The sequence below is a fragment of the Lactuca saligna genome, chromosome 5, assembly GCF_052625555.1.
Source record: "Lactuca saligna cultivar CGN05327 chromosome 5, ASM5262555v1, whole genome shotgun sequence".
Taxonomy (NCBI): domain Eukaryota; kingdom Viridiplantae; phylum Streptophyta; class Magnoliopsida; order Asterales; family Asteraceae; genus Lactuca; species Lactuca saligna.
Window position 1 is genome coordinate 307259710 of NC_136421.1, and position 14127 is coordinate 307273836.

General features: G+C 34.0%; 2 protein-coding genes across 3 annotated transcripts; one reads left to right on the plus strand and one right to left on the minus strand.

Moving 5' to 3' along the window:
- The first annotated feature begins 2703 nt into the window (after positions 1 to 2703).
- LOC145048508 (uncharacterized) lies at positions 2704 to 7248 on the plus strand. The gene is made up of 15 exons (XM_078997023.1): positions 2704 to 3010; positions 3563 to 3727; positions 3829 to 3945; positions 4033 to 4117; positions 4194 to 4302; positions 4407 to 4474; positions 4586 to 4711; positions 4787 to 5613; positions 5719 to 5967; positions 6073 to 6133; positions 6227 to 6340; positions 6460 to 6573; positions 6661 to 6741; positions 6880 to 6949; positions 7041 to 7248. Exons 1-14 carry the CDS (start codon positions 2937 to 2939, stop codon positions 6904 to 6906), a joined length of 2217 nt encoding a protein of 738 aa, XP_078853149.1. The 5' UTR covers positions 2704 to 2936; the 3' UTR covers positions 6907 to 6949; positions 7041 to 7248.
- A 3682-nt stretch (positions 7249 to 10930) lies between these two features.
- On the minus strand, positions 10931 to 13876 carry RIN13 (RPM1 interacting protein 13). Of its 2 annotated transcripts, XM_078997025.1 has the most exons (4): positions 13807 to 13876; positions 13219 to 13620; positions 12417 to 12503; positions 10931 to 12330 (listed from the first exon to the last, which is right to left on the minus strand). In XM_078997025.1, exons 2-4 carry the CDS (start codon positions 13576 to 13578, stop codon positions 11182 to 11184), a joined length of 1596 nt encoding a protein of 531 aa, XP_078853151.1. In that variant the 5' UTR covers positions 13579 to 13620; positions 13807 to 13876; the 3' UTR covers positions 10931 to 11181. The 2 variants fall into 2 exon arrangements, with proteins under 2 accessions (XP_078853151.1, XP_078853150.1); XM_078997024.1 differs by lacking the exon at positions 13807 to 13876 and having other exon boundaries at positions 13219 to 13798.
- Between the last annotated feature and the right edge of the window lie 251 nt (positions 13877 to 14127).

Genomic DNA, 14127 nt, shown 5'->3' on the forward strand with positions numbered 1-14127 from the left:
AATGTGCTCTTGACCAAGTTTCTGGATTTATACTTTTTAAGTACTCCCATACTGGTTCTTTTGTCTTTTTCATAACATTCATGGCAACATCAAAATCATCAACTGTGTACGCCCTACACGCCTCCCAAAAAATTCCTTTAACCGTCTTACTCTTGCCGAATCTAGATACTATGTTGAAATACAAATGGACACCACATATTCCATGATGAGCGTGAGGAAAAATGTTGGCAACGGATGTTGCTATAGATGGAGACCTATCAGATATAATTGTAAGCTCCTGCATATTTCCTATGCACTCACGTAGTTTTTGAAAAAAGCATGTCCAAGAATCGGTACACTCATTTTTGCATATACAATATGCAACCGGTAATATTTGGTTTTGTCCGTCCTTAGTAACTGCAAGTAACAACTCGCCCTTTAGGTGAGCTCCATCTACTACTAGGGTCGGCTTACAAAAATTGACAAAAACGCGTACCTACAATATATTGTATATCTATTCAAATACACCAAAACAAATATTAAAAAATTAATATAATATGATAATACTAACCGAGCAACCGAGTGCGACGTACAAAAACTCAAAGCGATCATCAACATCTGTTTTAATATGTGTGACAGTACCCGGATTATGTTTGGCCAAGTTGTGACAATACGCCGGAAGTTTGGTAAAAGAATCTTCTTTCGTACCCCTTAACGACAACAATGCATATTGCTTCGCACGCCATGCCTGATGGTATGAGATATTGATATTCAATTGAGCATTCATATCATTAACAATTTCTTTTCCCCGATAAACTCTACTATAGTCTTTAGCCAAAACATCAGCAACATATTCACCCAAAACATATTTGTTTGCTTGTCGATGATTAGGTTGCAACAATGTTGAAGAACATGTGTGTACATCAACAAATTTATTCACTTGGAAAAGTCCATCATATTTTTTTATTGCTTTTGCTCTTAGTAACCAAGAACAATTTTTCGAAACACACACAACTTCATACCTTGATTTGGTGGATCTACTTGTCCTCATCTGGAAACCTTCTCGAAGACATTTTTTTACCAATACATCGCTTTAAAAGTTCTTTGTTCTTAAATATACTCTCACATTGAATCTTTTGAAGATTCATGTCTACCATTTGTGTTGGGATATCTTCATTAATATCAACTGGTCATGCTGGTACAGGGGGCATACCGTGAAAAAGGTTATCGGGAAACTTAGCTTTAACTTCATCACCCAACTCATCTCTATCGGAATTGCTTTGTAGCTCGGTTATATCTAAACATACATCACCAACATCAACATAATGCCCGTAAACATGATTTTTTTTCATTTTTTTGACTTGATTTTTTTTCTTTTTAGTTTTATCTACCACACGCCTACTTATAACTTTAACTTCTTGTTCGGCAACATCATCACAACGACCACCCACATCATCAAGATAAGTACTAACATCATCATCACCAACATGCTTGTAATTCTCAGGATCCACATAGTGAATAGGTGAATAACTAACATTAACATTTTCAGCAACACTGTGAAACTGAGGTACACTAGGAGTATTGAAAGTACCTATCAGATCGTTGCTCCCTTTATAACTGCATAAATTACCAACAAGCTGGTTTCCAATTTCACCACCCCCATTAACCTCCTCAACTTCATCAACCACCACAAACACTTTCACAGCCCTTCCTCTACTACATTTGATTACGTTTATCAACATTCTAACATCCATGTCTTCAACTATACCTATATAATAATTTAATTCGGGATGGTGGAAACGAAGACTAATTCTATATTTGTCTAACAAACCAATTTTGCTTCTTACCAAAGATACAAAATCATCACTATAACTAATATACTCATAAAATATCAAAGCAAGTTCAGAAATACCTCCCTGTGGACATATGTATTCCAGATTAGTTCTATTAACTTGCCATTTCTCACTGGTTACAAGACAAACCAAATATTCAATCATTTTTTGAGCAAATTGTAGAGAAAGTTCCTAAAAATATAATAACCAAAATGATATTTTTCTACAAAACTTTTTATATAGCAACATGATTTCGTAGTCAAACCAATTCATTTCATAGTCAAACTAAAAAAAAATACAAAAAAAATCAGTATTTCGCAGATAGGAGTGAGAGTATTTCGCAGATAGGAGTGAGAGTATTTCGCAGATGGACCTTCTCCATCTGCGAAATTACCCCTATATATACACAAAAAATTAAAAAAAAAACCACCTGCGAATGTACAAGCACCTAAAGCACAACTGTGCTTTAGGTGCTTGTACATTAGCAGATGAGATGCTGATTTCGCAGATGGGGCATCTCCATCTGCGAAATCGTTGGCTAATTTTGATATTTTTTGGCTATTAGTGTAAATGACTATTTTTATCATTTTCTTTATTTTTTATTATATGTTATATTCGTTTGATCCATCTCTTCTATTGTAAAAGATTATAGATTTCACTTAAATTAAAAAATACAAATATAGTCCTAAGTGAGTTTTAAGAAGAAAAGCTTATCCAAATTATTCAAACCAAATTATTTCATACCAGTAGCTTATCCAAATTGATTAATAGCTATTTAATAAAAACGAATATAACAGGTATGGATATTTCTCAATTTTGATTATTTAATACCAGTAACTAATAGGGTTTTAAGAAGAAAAGCTTATCCAAATTATATTCCGGATTTTTCTAATAAAAATAGACAGAGGGGAGATTTGTCCCTTTGGCCTTTGTTGTACGTCATCCAGATTTAGCTTTCTGGTTTCGCTCGCTAGGGTTTCTCTTCACAAATCTCAATCTAATCGAAGAACAGAAAAGAGAGACCATTAGGCGGTTACAACTAGGGTTCCAGTTTGTTAGATTTTTCTGCTCCCTATCTGCAACATATTAATCAATAAGAATCCTTTTGTATCTTGATTTACATGAATGGATACAAGTTCATGCCTTGATGATCTCAACACCCTCTCATCCTCTTCTTTACCGTCTCAAATCCATCAAAAGTGAGATTATAGTCTTTGCCTCTTCTCAATTGTTTATAAATTGAATTCGATGGTAAATATGTCAACAGGAACATTACAGGATTATCGATTGATCTTCCTTGTTTATTTACGTGTCTTTTTTATATTACATCAATGTCCAATTTTGGTATTTAAATTGAAAAAAAACATGATTTGTTAGGAATTTATGCACACCAACGATGCCTATTGACATATATCAGATCATTAGACGATCATAATCAGACAAATTATGCTCTCTAACTCTGTCATAAGCAGTAACGGACTAAATCAAAAATTCTGCTCGTTTTGTGCTTCATATTTTGGTTGCTTGCACATTTGATGTCTTCTCAGATTAGTTCCTGATAATAAGTTTGTTGTTAAATTGAACTTTGAAGTTGGCGATCTTCTATAAATATGTTTCTTATAATGTTATGTCTTATAATGCTTAAGCAAACGAATGATTTTGTTAGTGATTGATGGCTAGCAGAACTTTCCATTACATATTAGCAATGAATGTACTTTGATACCAGCCATCTCACAGACAATTTTTGTTAGTGATAGAAATGTTCTTCATCTGTTGGCAAGAAGGGAGATAGCTCCTAGAACAGCAAAATGCTTACCAAAAAGGCAGTGGGGAGAAGTTTCTAACCACAAACATCAGTCATTTGTTAAACCTGAAAGTGAAAGAGTGAGGAACTCAAGACGTGAACTTCTTTCATGGTAGATCTATTATTTTCTTATAATATAATTCATAATGCCTCTGAAGAAAAGGAGTAGATTAGCCACAGTGATTGATTAGTTATTTGTTTTTATGTTCCCAGGGTGGAAGCTGAGTCCCTGCGATGTTTATCAGCCAAATATTGTCCTTTGGTCCCTTCTCCTAGGTCAACCATTGCAGCAGCATTTAGTGCAGATGGGAAAATCCTTGCTTCTACTCAGTATGTTGTTAGTAGTCTTTGTTTTGCTCTTTTGTGGCATTTCTTTAACTATATTTATATTGAAATCACTTGTTTTGGGATTTACAGTGGTGATCATACTGTTAAAATTATCGATTGCCAAACTGGAAAATGTGAAAAGGTGTTGAGTGGTCATCGAAGAACTCCTTGGGTGGTAAGATACATGTGCATTACTCACCTTTATCTTTCTCTGATTCAACTGTTGAAATATGTTGATTGTGGTTTTACAGGTTAGATTCCACCCATTGCATCCAGAAATACTTGCAAGTGGAAGTTTGGATCATGAAGTTCGATTATGGAATGCAAATACATCAGAATGCATAGGGTCCCGTGATTTTTGTAATGTCTAATCACTTTCTTTCTCTGTTATTCCAAATAAAATCAAAAACATTTTCTTTTGTTAAATAGTCATTATATATATTCTTATATCTTATTTGTGGCAGACCGGCCTATTGCTTCAATTGCCTTCCATGCTGAAGGAGAGCTTCTTGCAGTTGCTGCAGGCCATAAGGTTTTATTATTATTATTATTATTATTATTATTATTATTATTTTATCAAATCTATTTATAATTTATTATATTGAGTATTGAGTATTGACATAATCTTTGTGTGTGTTTCCAGCTGTATTTGTGGCATTACAATAGTAGAGGAGAAACTTCCTCACCTACTATTGTATTAAGAACAAGACGATCTCTTCGTGCTGTTCACTTCCATCCACATTCTGCTCCATTTTTGTTAACTGCCGAGGTAAAGTAAAAGTAAAAAACACTATTGATATGTCTCTTTAATTATTTTTTACTGACTTTGACTTTGACTTTCCAGGTGAATGATCTTGACTCTTCAGATTCAACAATGGCACCGGCGACATCTCTTGGATATCTGCATTACCCCCCACCCGCTGTATATATGGGAAACATGCATTCCATTGATCGTTTAAGTTTAGCTGCTGAGCTTCCATTGATGCCTGTGCCTCTCTTCTGTTCTCCTGATTCAAGGCCACAACTGCAGATTGGAAACAGAGACAACACGCAATCGGATCGACTTCAAGTTCTTGCAAATGCAACAGAACTGTATGAACAAATGATGGCTTCTTCCGTTCCAACCGAAATGCAAATGGATGTCACTGAGGTACAACCACCACAAATTCCAGATGACTACAGGGAAAGCGGTCCTTCTAATATGGATACTTCCGTCTCCACGGGTCGACCCGCGGACGATCTGTTCAGAGAACGTGTGTGTTGGGAGCTGCCTTTCATGCAAGGATGGTTGGTTGGTCAAAGTCAAAATCAAAATCAAAGTCAAAGTCAAAGTCAAGCTGAACATTCGGGTAGTGGTAATAGGGGGGAGGTTGTAGAGGCTTCGTTAGTTGTACCTTATGGTACAAGGGATGTTTCTTCAAATGCTACTGCTTCAACTTCTTCTTCTAATAGGGTGAGTGGTGTGATGAGTAATGATGGAATTGGAGGTGATAGTTTCCCTATCATTAGCAGAATACAGTCTCAACTTTCTGCATCATTAAGTGCTACTGCTGCTGCTGAGTTGCCTTGTACTGTAAAACTAAGAATATGGCCTCATGATTTTAAAAATCCTTGTGCTTCACTCAAGGCTGAAAGATGTCGTCTCATTATACCACATGCAGTGCTTTGTAGGTAAGCGTACATAAATCATGTTCATGCCTTCAATTACATTTTTTTTACATGTATTGGTTTTGTACTTATGTTTGATGATATTGTATTGTTTGTTAAATGTTATAGTGAAATGGGGGCACATTTTTCACCATGTGGGAGATATCTAGCTGCTTGTGTGGCATGTGTACTTCCACAATTTGAAGGTGATCCAGGAATGGGGATACCAACACAACATAATAATAGTAATAATAATAATTATAATAATAACAATAATAATAATAATCAAGAAAGGGCGGGAACATCTCCAACAAGACATCCCATTTCTGCTCGCCAAGTCATGTATGAGCTTCGGATATATTCGCTCGAGGATGCAACGTAAAATTTCAATTCCTTTTTCTATTTATCATATTTTATATTTTAATATATATGTGTATTTCTTTAATTGAAAATTAATAATGTATTGATATTGATTTGGTGTAGTTTTGGTACTGTACTTATTTCGAGGCCGATTAGAGCTGCTCATTGTTTAACATCTATTCAGGTAAGTGGGTTTATTTATTATATCTAATCTGAAATTCTGAATAAATTTACTTTCTGTTTGAATGTAATTTAATTAATTTAAAAATGTATGCAGTTTTCACCAACCTCTGAACACATATTGCTTGCTTATGGTCGACGTCACAGTTCCCTTCTTAAAAGCATTGTTATTAATGGGGAGACCTCATTATCCATTTACACAGTTTTAGAGGTTACTTCTTTTTTTTTTTTTTTTTTTTTTTTTTTTTTTCTTTTCTAATTTTCTATCCACATTTGTAGATTGATGGTGGTTTATTATTTAAAGTTTAAACATATGGTTTTGGGTTTCAGGTATATAGAGTTTCAGATATGGAACTTGTGAGTGTGCTTCCGAGTGCAGAAGATGAGGTCAATGTGGCTTGCTTTCATCCTCTTGCTGGAGGTGGTCTTGTTTATGGAACCAAGGTCTGTACTTTATCTAAATTTAAAAAAAAAAAAAAAAAAAAAACTTTAGTCTATATTTTTATTTTTATTATTTATTTTTGGTTGTAGGAAGGCAAACTTAGAATCCTTCAGCATGATGGTGGTCATGCGCCCAGACCTGATCACTTTTTTGAAGCAAGAGCAGTTGAGGTACAACCATAATGCATGCATACAGGTTGTCTAGACTCTAGAGACTACTTGTATGTTATCTTCATTGATGACTTATCAAACAAAATATGCTACAGAATATATAACTATTTGCTTCTGTATTTTGATTATATATTGTAGGTTCAGGCATATGCTTTAGAATGTTGAACATCAATATTGGGTGGTTATATTTCAGTATTTCACATCTCAGGTGCATACCATAAATCATAATCAAATATATTTATTTCATTACACTTTTGCTTTTGTCAATTGTCAAATGACCATTTTTTTTTTGTTGGCAGGAAGCTAAAACTGATGCAGCCAGGTGATTTTTTTTTACCATCTTTCGTTTGTAGCCTTCCACATGTTTGAGCATTTGCTTGTATTTTAACAACTTGTTGTATACACCCATAAACTTAGTCATTATAAATGACTTCACTTTGGATCAATGTAAATTATTAATACTAGTTTGTCAACTTTTGTTATTAAGATATCTTTGTACTGGTCTAAGTTGGAACTCAATCATTTATTAGTTAATCATGTTTTTATCAAAGTAGTAAAATTATGTGGTATGAATTGGTGACTTCAAATGATTAATTCCATATAGATGATGTAACAAAACTGATGGTTAAAAAGTAGAGTAAAATCAATGTGCACCATTATTTTATCATTTGTGTATTCTTATATAACCTGAACTTGTTAAACAGTTTCATCAAGAGTGTTTATCCAACGTCTAAACAATAATAAGATACGAACCCAAACAATAGCGCTATTATGCTTTGAAAAATGTATAAGATCTGTCAAATCTAAAAATGAAAGGTATTTTAAAATACATATAAAGTGGAATTCAACTCATCTCATGAAATGGTAACTTTAAATCTAACCTATTACTTAAGGTGCACGTTAATTTTATTTATTTATTTGTTGATTTTTTGAAACGACAAATTTAAACTATTTTCAAACTACTTTTTAAATCCATCCATATTTACGATGTGATTTGAACCTTCAACCTCAAGGAGGAATGATAAAACCAGATACCATTGAGTTGGAAAATAAATATCAACATCGAAGATGAACAAATTCATTAGGTTAATTATTGCTGTAAAAAAGCATAACAATTTCTAAACTTCTAAAAAACTCTTATAAATGGCTATTGTAGTATATACTAGGTTATAAATCGACATCTAATTTTCATGTAAGATGTCATGTCATTTCTTTTAAATGTACGTAGGCTAGGACTGGTTCTCAAAAGCTTACCATTTATGAACTATCATTTTAGTCATTAACCATAACATAAAATGGTTTATTGTACAAAATAGCAACATAATGATTTTATTGGTACATTGAAATATATTGTACAAAATAACAACATAGTGATTTTTTCATACATTGAAATATAACAAGTCAGTGTTTTTTTAAGACCACATAGTCTAGGTAACTACTATCAAGGGTTTGCCATTTACAATAATTATTTTAGGCATTATCTGAACAAAATGGTTTTATTGTGCGAAATAGTAATATAATAATTTTTCTATGCATTAAATGATAATAAGTTGAGTTTTTCTATGGTTTTCCCAATTTCATAATATATATATATATATATATATATATATATATATATATATATATATATATATATATATATATATATATATATATATATATATATATATATATATATATATATATATATATATATATATATATATATTTATTTATTTATTTGTAACCAATCATCTTATATATTGTTGGTTTTGTGAAATCTACAAACCATGTTTATTATCTTTAAATAGCCAACAAACGTATCCTATTATATTAAAAAGGGTATGAACTATTTTCTTTTCATTATTTCCCTACGATATAGAATGTCTAACATGTCAATTTTTATCTTTCACATTTATATTTGAATCTGAACCGTATTTAAAATGACTGTTGAAATGAATATATTGAATTCACATATCATTTCAAGTAAATATCAACATTCACATTAGAATTTCGTAAATCCACATGCAATTCATGTAAACTTATTTATTTATTTATTACGGAGTATTTATTTTATGGAATTGTTGTTTTTATGTTCTGTATTTTGATTCCATTACAATTTAATAGGGAAAATAACTTATCAGCCCAATGAAGTTTCTAAACCGTTCAAAAAACCCCAATCATGTTTTGACCGTTCAAGAAACCCAACGAACTTAACTTTTTGTTTAAAAAAGCCCAACTAAGTTACACTTTTGTTCAATTCTATGGAAGTCATAGAAGAGAAACAAATGATGTGACTTATTATCATATCAGAAAAATGATTTGTAAGACCAACAATGTTTCCAAATCGTTCAAAAAACCACAAGCATGTTTTGTTTGTTTAAAAAACCCAATGAACTTAACATTTTGAATAGACAAAACATGATTGAGGTTTTTTGAACGATTTGAAAACTTTGTTGAACTTTTTTAGACAAAAGGTTAAGTTCGTTGCATTTTCTTGAATAGACAGAATATGATTGAGGTTTTTTAAACGGTTTGAAAACTTCGTTGGACTTGTAAGTCATTTTCCCCAATTTAATACATCATAAGCACATTTCTTTCATTTTAGAGCAACTTTGTCACTTATTGTGCTTTATTCATTTCTTTAAGATATTTCATTCATTTTATAGCAACTTTGTCATTTATTGTGTTTCATTCATTTCTTTAAGACGATTTTTACGTTTTGGACAAGATTAATACATAGACAATACTTCTTGAGCAAATAATAAAGCAAAGAAAAAAGCAAAACAAAGTGACGAATGAAATCATGCGTGCTATTAAAGTTACTTTCAGGGGCGGAGCTATTATATAAAAAGGTGAGTCCTAAGACTCACCTATTTTTTAAATTTTGTTTAACATTTATATAATAAAAAGTTAGGGCATACTTTGCAAACAATTTAGGAGCACCTTATAGTATTGGACAAAATAGAAAAAAATGATGAATGTTTACAAAAAAAACTATTTCACATTGGATATACACATAAAGAGATGTAATTTTTTGATGTTATAAAAAATAATGATGAATGGTAGACACTTGAACAACAATACAACTTGTCTCACATTGATGGTTGTAGGAAATGTTTGTTGCAAGTGGGACTGTTTAAAAAGAAAAGAGACTCAATCGTGCAAAGTGATTTTTTTTTCTTTTTCCAAAAACCCCGATTTAGGTGTCCAAGCTGTTTTTTATTGGTTTTAAGGAGTTTGACAGCTTGGATGAACTATATTTTGCAAATAGGCTAGTTTTTACTGGTTCGACCTGTCACAGGTATTGTTTGACTTTTTCATTTTTATATTCTAGATCGTTAATGCTTATATCCAATGTCATGTAGCATAGAAAAAAAACATGTAATGTAAATCGTGACGTTGATGTATGAACTTTGAGTCTTTGACTAAGTAATGTTGCGGTGGACACTTCTTGATGACATAATACTACCTTCCACTAGCGTGATGCCTTGTTGGCACGGAGGTGTGACACACGTCGTTACACGGCTTGGACAAAAAAAAATCACCCTCCATATTTAGATATAAAAGAAAAACAATTTAAAATTAAATTACACTTAACCTATAAATATAGACCAATTGAATACGATTATATAATAATCTACCACTACAATCCTTAATTATATTAACTATTAGCCAATTCTTTTCTCTACTTTTTGATAGCCAAAACACCGAGGAACAAAACTCAAACACACCATCCAACCGAAACCCAAACTCCTCAAACCGAGATTAGTATGCTTCAAAGTTCAGCAATTCTCCAAAATCCTTTCATCAAAACTTGTTCCAACAACCCTTTCAACATAACATTTTCCAACAACCAATCACATTCCCATAATCCAACGACAAGGAATTCCTTTTCAACCGGCTAACCCCCAAGTTGAGCTTGAGTTGGTATTGGATTTGCAACCGGGTAAACACGACAGTCCAAATAACCTAAAGCTTCTAATAATAATAAAAAAGAAGAAAAAAACCAAGACGAAACATATAGGCCTTAAAATTTGGTTGAAAGTTGAGGAAACCAACATTAGCACGTGCTTAGATATCCATCTCCCAAGAGAACATTACCCTCCAACCACCTAAACTAAAATAGTAAAATGGTTTTTGGGATCAAATATGAACAAAGGCTAATCGACCGCCTAAAGCAGTGAAATGGAATATGAACAAAAGCTAGTAATATAAACAATTTGTACTAAAACTACTAAGATGGATGAAATTACATGCAACATAACTAAATAAATACAGGAAAAAACAAAACCAAGTCGAACTAAACCCAAAAATGGGCAAAAAAAAAAAAAAAAAACAGAGCAATAAAAGAAGCAACATTCCACCAGTCATCAGTCAAATCCTCCTCCAAATTCCAAACAAAGCATGAATGCTTTCACCACTCTCTGCCAAGCAAAAAATCACACGGGAATCAAAGGCCTAAAAGTCGAAAATGGGGCCCGTGTCAATAAATGAAGAATCTGAGGAGAAGTCGGTCAACCCATATGACCCATGTCCACCATCTATGAACCCTGGTTCAACAGGCTGGTTATCAAAAATCCAATCATACCGATAGTCACCTAACCCACCCCCACCAGGGCCAGCCAAAAGCGATGACGGGTCGGGTTCAACCGTAGCAACAGACTGTTGGGTCGCAGGCCAACTGAGCCCATTATCCATTGCTGGAGTTCCTTGATCGGGCAAACTCTGGGTGGCATAATCGGAAACAGAAATTGACGGGCTATCTACACGGGTTTGAGAAGGAACAGGGTGACCCGCTGGATAACTTGGCTGACCGGATGCCGGGCCGGGTCGGGAAGATGACGGTGGGTAAAACGGGCTAGAATTTACTTGAGATTGAACATTATTAGGGTTTGAGTGACAGTGAGTTGAGAATTGAGGTTGTAGAGGCCATTGTTGATTGACTAATGGATTTACAGTTGGCAATGTGGATGTAGATGTGTGAGGGGGATAAGAAACCGGAGTGTGGTTGACCGGGTTTGGTTGTAAAGATCCTGAATACGCAGGGTAGTTTTGTTGTCTATTGGGATTTCCAGAATTACCCCTGTGTGGGTGTGAAACGTAAGGGTGGTGCCGGTTGGATGTGGGTGTGGGTGAACCTGCAGCCCCACCAACCGAACCTGTTCTTTTAAATACTGGCAAGTGAAGCTGAGTGCCATGGTGTCCCTTACTAATACCACCCCCATGTCTTGTAAGCAAATATTGAGAAACCAAATCTGGATGTAATTTGTTCCTTGATGGAAAAACGGGTCTTCGAATTTGGTTCATCACATTTGGGTGTCGAAAGTTAGCCGATAGGTGGCGTGCACGGATCGGCCCGGATCTTGGTGGCTGAGCCATCTGGAGTGTTGGTGTCGGTGGTGGTGGTGGTGGGTGCAGCCCATTAAAGAGTGCCACGTCAGCGGCCTTAGGAACGGTTCGTTGGACAGCTTTACTACCATTTTTGGCGTTTTTCCTCTCGTGTTTCCATAACTCATCTTTATCAGTGGCATGACAATGGTCCATAGGTGCACTGCCATTGCCCCAATACACACATGGAGCAAGTGAGTCACAAACATAACAGTAGCACTGAAATTCAAATGAAATGGTAGAGATCAAAAGGGCATTATGGTAATTTTTAGAATTTTTCTGTACTGATTGTGATTAGGAATTACCTGGTCACAGTGGCTTTGATTTGGAGTAGTGGAAAAAGGGAATTTGATGCAAAGGTGTCTTGGATGTGGATAATCACGACATGCAACCTGCAATATATAAACTGACATATTAAGAAACAGATAAATCATTCATTCGTGTAGAAAATCATTATCATCATAACATAAATTCGCATACATTCATACACAATCTTTTCTACCAAAGATTAAACAATGCCGAAAGAAATTTAGTTATTTACACTCTCAAAACTTCCTATAAGCATGCAATTGAGGTTGTAAGCATGTCAAAGTGTACCCATTAATCAAAAAGGATACTTAAGTCACCATGCATGAATGCATAACACGCATTGTAAACAATCAAGAACCCTTCTTTTGCCTCAATTCCAACATTTTTTTTCCACCAATGATAAAGCCAAAAAACTTTCAACAAAGAACCAACTGGAGAATACATATAACAAATAATCTTTAATAGAAACCTAATGAATGATACAGAATGTTCTTTGCAATTCAAGTGTCCTTTATAAAATTGTAAACATTCGATGGATTAAACCCGGAAAACTTTCAATCCTGTTTCCTACGGCATTATCATGTCCCATATCATCTTTCCTATAATATACAAATTAACAGCGAAAAACTTTCTGCAATTCAGGAAAGAACCTTCTAAACAACTTCAAAATCATACGTCGCAACAACCAAATAATCCCTCAACTAAAGTTACCTTATTTAACATCAATGAAGATGCCAGCCAAAGCATATTATAAAAAAACTAAAGAAGTGATTTTAGAATCAATAGTAAAATTCTAACCTGTCCCTTTTCGCTAACGACAACTATATCATCGGAATCATCTTCACCGTTGCTGGGATTATCGTTCCGGACTTCCACGGGCTTGTCGGGGTCTTTATCAAGAATCACACAATCATCGTCCAGATCAACTAAAGAATTCTTCAATTTCGATTTCTTAACCGGTTTTTCAGACGGGGAAACCTCACTTACAACCACCACTTCGTCCGAATCATCACCGGAATTACCCTTATTTACCTCGTCTAGAAGTTCTGTTAACCAATCAACGTCGTCACCGCCGTCGGCAATTCCTCTTCCATCATAATCATTCCAACCAACATCCTCATCGGAGCTTATTTCCAGCACCACGGCGTTCGGATCCATCGCAACTTTTCATTAAAAACTCTGAGAAATTCTTCACAGCGACTTGAAAATAGCGAATAAGTAAAAAAGAAAAAAAAAAAAGAGTGAATATTTGGGAGGGTTTCGGTAGCTTCAATTAATTTTCGATAAGAAAAATGAATCGATCGAATAATTTCAACTGTAAACGATAAAATAAGCCCCAAAATGAAGAAAAAACCCTAGTTGTTTCGAAGAGTTGAACTTTCGTACCACACAGAGACTTTTGGGGATCATTGAGTCGTGAACTCGTTCGACTGAGTTGAATAACTGTTTGACGCGCTTTGGGCAGAATCGTCATTTACATTTTACCCGTTCAAAAGTTGGGCAAGAATGGCTACATTTTGAAATATAATTTACAATGAAGTCCCTTTAGCTATTTAATTGTTACATACACCCCTTGTACTTTAAAACCAATGTCCAAAAGAAGCCATTGCTTTAAGTGTAGAATATATATATATATATATATATATATATATATATATATATATATATATATATATATATATATATATATATATGTGGGACAGTTCC